The following is an 8,103-nucleotide window of genomic DNA, read 5'->3' as shown; positions in this document are numbered from 1 at the left end:
GCCCCTACTGGTTTTTCATTACCCCTATTGTTACCCCTCTATGAACCCCATATTCCCCTCAATTACCCATAATGCAATCAATTTGTCCCACTATTTATGGCTTTAACCCCATTTTAACCAACTTCCAAATCCCCCTCATGACAATTCCATTTAAAACACTAATGGTTATTACCCCTCTTTGCCAAACTCTCCCTATGTTTTGCCCCATCCTGTACCCCCTTGTAATCCCCATTGCACAATACACATGCCCTAACCCCCCCTGTTCTTACCCTATGTGTACCCCTAACCTGTACCCTTCTGCACCCCATTTGCCTGCCCTTGTGTCACTGTTTATCACTGTGTTTTGCCTGTTTCAGATTGATAACATTGGTTGTCACATCGAGGTAAAGAAACATTGCTTTTTTTCTTTTTGGTCAAAGCATTCATCCGATACCACCCCCTGCATACACCGACCATGCTAACTTCTGCACATGTTATACTCAATAAACGTTCACATTTGAGTTTGAATTCCATCATTCCATAGAGTCTCTTTGTGTACACTTCATGTCAAACCCACCTGGCATATGTAAACAGCTTCATTGATCATAAGCCTGCTTCAGTGTATATTTGAATTTTAAGTGTTTTGAACACCGCTTTTATTCACAGAAACATGTAGAGACCCCAACATAGGTCATATCATTCATATTCAAATCTGCCTTAGTCAACAACATTGCTTCATGCTACCAAAATCAATAATTACATATATATCAAATCAAATGTTGTATAATCTTGGTCAACTTGCAATCTGGCGAGAATTTTTCATCAAACAAACAGCGACTTTCTCTGAGTACTGCTATAAGCTACTGAAATCCTTGCATCTGACGAGAGCAAAGTAGTCAGCGAAAATAATCCCTGATTAAAGTTTTCATGAAATGCTCCCCTGCTATACATCTTTCACAAAAATGGCCACAATAATACTCACAAAAGCTATTCTAAAAATAGTCTTGATAATTTGAATACCTCAAAGATAAAATTTTATAGCTCCTTAAACTTGTTTCCTCATTCCCTATGCAAATAACATGTCAAACAGTGACAAGTCACTCGCTAGATAATAGACTGACTTTCCAGATAGGTCACAGATTCCATTTGTAGGGGAAGGCCCTCTGCTGATCATCTCAATCATCTGTCTGCATTTAAAGCACCCACCTTGTGCAAGGCTTGCCCAAAATAAACAGAGCATCTTTTCCTCCAGGGCTTCCGGATGGTCAGTAAAGTCTGCCTAGAACTCTGTTCACATGAGGCGTATTAAGACTGACTCGATCACAAGAATAGCTGTGAGAACTTGAGAAATTGTTCAGGCCTTGAAATACATGATAATTATTTCTGCATTTAACCCGAAGCAGGCCCTTTTAGGGTAAGTCCTCAAGAATATATGGTCCATCTGATTAGCAGGCTAGGCATGGTGCTTACATCAAACGGCTAGCTGGGATAAGAAAGTTCCCATAAATTCCCTTCACACTACCAAATTACTCTTGACCTTGGAAAATCACTGCAAAAGTTCTCATAATTTTGGCAAGTACCTACTATTAAGCAGGTATTTTCTTTGGGGGATATTAAAAGTATTTTTGCTTTCACGTTCTGATTCGCTCAGAAACGATGCTCTACCCATACTGAACTCACTCCTAGATGTGAGTGTGAATACACCCCTAGACTGAATGTCCTAATTATTGCTCAAAATCTCTAGAGGTTTATTGCAAAGAGTGTCATATACAGTGGCTAATTGCCCACCCACAGGAACGTTTAATTTCCTGTCGACCCCTTGCAATCTGACCAAACAACGCGCCCCAGTCCCTCTATAAACCGCCTCATGTTTCTCGATCTGTAACATGAGATTTCAGCTTGGAAGTAAGAACTTGGCAGCAAAGGGATTTCCCTTCAGTCGCATGTCTGAAGTCACGCTGGAATGTCTTGGAATAAATTGGACCGATTTCACAAGAAAATTTTAGCATTTAAGGGGCAGTTTAGCCCGTGATAAAATGTGACCATCAATATTTGTCCCATAATTGGGAAGTATGGAAAGAGAAAGACTAAATCTTTTTACAACGTGCTCCAAAGTATATGTACCCACAAAAAAATATTGTAGATCCTTTGTGTTGAGACTGCCATTTCCCTGTCTGTGTTTCCTTTTAGAAAAATGAAATTATTTTAATGAAAATTTTACAATGTGATCTGATATTCAAATCTATTAAAGGGGAATCCAGCCTTGGCCATAAAATGTTGTGTTGGGAAGGAGAAAAATAAATTAAACAGTTTGAAGGAAATTGGACAAGCAATAAGAAAGTTATAGCTGCTTTAAAATTGAGATCACTAATACTATGTAGATTTCAAATTGGCAACTGGGTACCATTAGAAAGATTGTGAAGTTTCCTATCTGAGCAGGTATGGATAAGTTGTTGGTATTAAATCTGAAGTCAGAATAGCTCTCTGAAGCTCTTACTTTGGATTGGAGTGTGTCCTTTTTCTTAATTCTAAAAAGCCTATGGCAGAAATATGCTGAAAAATAGTTTGATTTTAATCTATTCAGTCTGCTGGCCCGTATCTGTGAAATTAAATGATTTTTTTTGGCGAGAACATAAGAGTCATTTACATTGCGCCATCTATCTAGAAATGAGATATTCTACTGGGTACCTATACATCTCACCTGGGTTCAGTGCTGTACAATGTGGGTAAATTTCTTGCTGAAGGAAAATACGCCATGGCTGGGATTTGAACCCACAACCCTCTGATTGAGAGATGAGAGTGGTAACCACAAGACCAAGACAGGAAGGCGACGCTAAAGGCCTTTGTGCGGGAAGGCAACAAAATGCTCCTGAATCAGTGCACATTAATCTAAATACATAACTTGCCTTTAGAAATATACTTTTCTCACAATAACTCACACTACTCTCTGAGCATCTAATATTTTTTCTAAAAAGCCCTTTGTGCAATCACCATTCTCAACAAAGTTTATACAATACATTTCCGGAGGTCATTCCATTTTACATGTAGCTCATTCCACATTGAAAGACATGAAAAACAAATTGATATACATCGTGCAGAAGTTAGCTAGGTTTGTTCCCTTACCCTAAAGCATCGTCATAGCATCATATCATGTCTTTGTTTATAAGTTGTTGTTTGTTATCACTTGTCCTGTTGCTATCCCTGTTTTCTATTCAATTCTCTTTTTTTTTCTCAATATTCTGGCATGCTAGTTTGCATGCCCTACCTATTGACGAGTGACTTTGATTTGAATTAAGAGTGATCAGCAATACATAGAACCTGTAATGTGGGACTGCATGAAATGAAGTTGTCGTCAAATCCTCTTTGCCTTATATCAGTACTGACTTAAAATCCTCTTTCAAGTTTTGGTTAAGCCCCCCCCATAGTGTTTGTCATTGTTTCGTTTTGTTGCTTCATTTATTGAGGGTCCATTCCATGGAAAGGAGACCCGTGAAAGACCATTGAAAGATGGATAATTAACAAGGTCTTTTAGAGGTCTTGCTCTCTGTGGAATGTATAGTAATAGTATAGATCAAATTAACCAGTGCACGACACTGGCACTGGTCCGACGGTCCCAGAGCAGTAAAAATTGCTGTCGGGCCAGTAACTTTTCAGAGACAGCCAGATTTACTGGCCCAACATGACCAGTAAGACCAGTACAAAATATATCAAAATGATACAAAATGATATTTTCTCCTCTTTAGTAAATAAAAAAAATGGCTCTGTTATCTTAAAGAACGTCTTTCCAGAATTAAGAAATGGCGCTTGTTAAATATATTGTGTGAGTGTACTATGTGTTTTATTAATATTTTTTTTTTTTGGGGGGGGGGCAATAAGATGAAAGCAAAATAAACTTTTTTTATGTAGAAAGTATAAAAAAAGGAGCCCTGACTAAACAAATGGCACGTACATTGAATTCCTATCATTATTATCAATGCCTCTATATTACCTCTTTAGTGGTTTCAAGTATCATCATTTGGTCTTATTTGGTTTGTAAATTCTTGAATTTCTGTCAATCACATTAATGTCTAATACAAATACAAATTGGTTATCCGAAAATTGTTTTGAAATTCAGAATCAAATTGGTCAATAGGTTAATGTACGACTAGGCGCAAGTTTTATTGAGCTTAATATTCTCCTTTGAATTGGGGGGGATATGCACTGTTTTTCGCTCTGAAAAAAGTACATTAATCTTACCACTGCCATAAAACTATAGATATCTGTGTAATAAGTATAAACGTGCTATTGGCGTTTTTGTCTCCTACGGATCATGGAGGTCTTAACACCCTCTCTCAGCTGTCAGTTGCCCATTCTCTGTTATATCCCTGTATATATTAGCATCCACGGGGGCTGGATCACGGGGACATTACTCTACACCCCTCTAATACCCTTTGGGATTAACGTGGCAATAGTCTACGCCCAACTTGATCTCGAACCCGCTCCCTGGGACTCCCTCCAGGAAGAGAGCGGTTGGTGCGGCACATCAGAAGGATTCCCTGTAATTAATCACTGACTACCTGTGTGGCGATTTATCGAAGAGCCATTATAGTGGATAGCGACGGTCCACTTTCAAAGGTTTGGGGGCCGAGTTGCTGTGAGCTTGCTGGACTTCACGGAGGAATTTCCTTGATTATGTACTGCCCAGGGAGTGGAGGATGTGCATACATTTCATCGATTGAATTTGATGACGGATAATATCGAATTTTCAAGATTCTGAGGTCGATTGGTATGTGTGGACTCGCATTGAGGTTGAGGGACTTCTCTGAAGAATTTCCTTGATTGGAAAAGTCCAAAGCGAGCGGAAGATGTATGCATACATTGCATTTCGGCACGACTGATTGTATGAGGAGATCGAGATAATAACCAATTTTCAAGTTTCGGAGGCTGGTTGGTAGGTGTGGATTCACCTTGAGCTTGTGCGACGTCTATGATAGGTCTCCTTGATTTCATTGTTGTTGGAAGTACATATAGTAACTGACCGGATTACTCCCCACTGTGGAGACTGTCCAAGCAATGTATCCATGAAAGAAGGATAGAATCAGATGACATGGATGATGATAATCTCTGAAAGTTCAGATGCTACAGTATATCTGCCATACCTGATGAATAATGGAATGATTCTAAATACTGGCTGAAGATCTGACATCTTCTGGATAGGTTCTGAGAGATTTTTTTAGGACCAGGACCGGCTCAGACTCTCTTAAAGTCGTGGATTTGCATTTGAATAGCATATAGTATGTCATGTGATTCAGTGATTCATTCGTTTCAAGTCTTTTGGATGGATGAATTATTCTTATGTTTTGCTGGTTTATGATGCAGACTTCTGTCACTCGCTATTTTTGTGGTGATTTTTAGGGCCAGGATCAGCAAAGACTCACTTTAAACCTTGGCTGGGAGTTGGAAACATGCGGTATTCCATGTGATTTATTAATTTCAGGATCCTTTTGTCTTTTTCTGATCCTTTCAGTTGGCATGCAGGTTTTATGTCACTTAAAGGCCTTTTGGATGAGTGGATTTCATTAATTAACATTGCAAGAAGACATTTCAGGTTTGATACGGGTTCTTCTGTCTCACATGTAACTTCGTAATCCAAAATAAATCTTCAAATTGAGAAAGAAAAGAAAAGAATTATTGAAAGGGTTGGCTTCGTCACAAAATATGACAGTGGTGGCATTGAAGTTATTTCTCCAGCCATTTGTATTGTCATCAATCATTACTAGCAGCAATTATCAGCAGCCAAGTTTATCATCGGTGTTTGAGATTGGATTGAATATTCAAAGTCTCCTGTTACATCAATAGGAAATCATTTTTATGTGGTTTTAAGAAGGGTGAGTTTGTATGATTATATGGAACAGGAAAATACTAATTTTTTTCTGTTTTGGGGGGTTACTTTTTACAACCTAATGCCATCCTAAATTCACAACATACATGTTAATCTTTCACATTGCAATGAAAGAGGATTTTCTTGGGTTTTTTTTTTATCGTTCAGGGATGTTTTGAGCATTTTAGGTGCAAAATTGCCTCAGCCCCTGTGTATTTTTTTCCTGATACGGAATGTAGGTCCTACATATGCATATCTACATGCAGCCATCTATATTTTTCTCTTTAAAGGACAAGTCCACCCCAACAAAAACTTGATTTGCATAAAAAGAGAAAATTCAACAAACATAACACTGAAAATTTCATCAAAATCGGATGTAAAATAAGAAAGTTATGGCATTTTAAAGTTTCGCTTATTTTCAACAAAATAGTTATATATATGAACGAGCCAGTTACATTCAAATGAGAGAGTTGATGACATCACTCACTCACTATTTCTTTTGTATTTTATTATATGAAATATGAAATATTTTTATTTTCTCATCGTTGTCATGTGAAGTGAAGTTTCATTCCTCTCTGAACACGTGGAATTCCATTATTTTAACATTTTGTGCTTCAGGCAATGAGGTCCTAATCATCAAATTTGTAAAAATTGAAATATTGTAGAATTCAAACAATAAAAAACAAAAGAAATAGTGAGTGACGTCACCGACTCTCATTTGGATGTAACTCGCTCGTTCATATAACTATTTTGTTGAAAATAAGCGAAACTTTGAAATGTCATAACTTTCTTATTTTACATCCGATTTTGATGAAATTTTCAGCATTGTGCTCGTCTGATTTTTCTCTATTGATTAAAATCAACATTTTTCTGAGGTGGACTAAACCTTTAAAGTTTCTCCATTGGTAAAAGAAAGCATACAAGTGTCAACAATAAGGCAGAGCTGTCAAGTAGAACTGGTTATAAGCATAAATCATTACTGGAAAATGAGAAAGAATGTTGGTGGTTTCATTCAAATTACTTATTTCGAAAGTTTCAGTTTATGTGTTGTCCTATTGTATTTCTGTGAAAATACTTATTTCACTTACCAAAATACAGATTTTCAGCCTTTAAAATACTGAAATGTTCTTGATCAGCAAGTTTTACATATACCTAAAAGTGAAAACAGGATAAAAATATATTTCAGGCGCACAGGATGCACACTTGTTGAAACACCATTGATATTAATTAAATAACAACAACAATCTTTATATTTCTTTGAACCTTTTCTGGCAAAATAGCAATTCAGTCTTCTTTTAATATTAAGCTTTTCACATACAATTTGAATGTATTTCCTGATGAATTTTAATTCTTCGGGATTTGTTAATATGAAACTGACCAATGTAATGATTGCTACACCTTCGTGTATTTTGTTTTTAGATATTAATGGGTAACATGTGAAATGGCTGTTTATAAACAACACTGCTGAATATCACCTTTTGTACAAAAATGAACCTCATATTGAGTATTTACCCATTATTCTCCCTTATAATAGGAAAATTTGAATGCATTCTACATTCCAATTCTCTCAACTATATCATGACCTTTTTTATTGATGAGGAAATAGAAAGAACTAAACCCCTGAATTAGAACAATCAAACAATATTGAGTCATGGTTGTATGATATTGCATGAAGGCTCGGAGAGGGATAGTTTGTTATATCGGTCAATCCGGAAAATGAGTCGCTCTGCCAGGATTATCTTGACACAGCTGCGAACAAGGTTATACTTTGACTTTGCTTTGTGAAGGGGGATTTTGATAGCTATTGTTTTGATGTCGCAGTACTGCGAGGCTGAATGGTCCGTAGATGTACATGTATGGAGAGGGGGCAGGCTGAGTTTTTGTGACATAAACATACTACAGCCTTTTTTTTAAAATAGCAATTGCGTTCAGGATAAAGTGCTTTCAACTTAACAGTGTGCTTTCAACCTATTATTGTGGATTGACTTTTGTTTATGAAAAGTTGTAACCTGTGTGGGATTTATTCTTTCTGCAGTAAGTACATGTATTACAACATAATACAGCGCTCATGCTTTATTGATATAAACGTTCATAAACTTTGTGTATTAAAGCAAAATTGTGAATATTTTCTGTGACACAGTTGAACATGAATTTTCATTTTCCATGATTTAGCTCACAACAGTACATCATTCCATAAACATTTGCATTTTGTGTAAACTTGTTTTTAGATTTATATTTCTTGTGCATTTTTCTTAAATTTGCAA

General features: G+C 36.7%; 1 protein-coding gene across 5 annotated transcripts in view; it reads left to right on the top strand.

Moving 5' to 3' along the window:
* Window positions 1-8,103, top strand: part of LOC121420213 — an 84,541-nt gene that overhangs the window by 55,034 nt on the left and 21,404 nt on the right. For 4 of the 5 annotated variants that reach the window (XM_041614772.1, XM_041614770.1, XM_041614774.1 and 1 more), the window contains one exon: window positions 357-383. The exons of the other annotated variant lie outside the window; for it this stretch is intronic. In XM_041614772.1, the coding sequence (XP_041470706.1) occupies window positions 357-383 (27 nt within the window). The remainder of the gene's footprint in view (window positions 1-356; window positions 384-8,103) is intronic. 5 annotated transcript variants of the gene reach the window in all.

Source organism: Lytechinus variegatus, chromosome 8 (genome assembly GCF_018143015.1).
Source record: "Lytechinus variegatus isolate NC3 chromosome 8, Lvar_3.0, whole genome shotgun sequence".
Taxonomy (NCBI): domain Eukaryota; kingdom Metazoa; phylum Echinodermata; class Echinoidea; order Temnopleuroida; family Toxopneustidae; genus Lytechinus; species Lytechinus variegatus.
The sequence above is the reverse complement of the archived record's forward strand: the minus strand, read 5'-3'. Positions and strand labels throughout refer to the sequence as shown.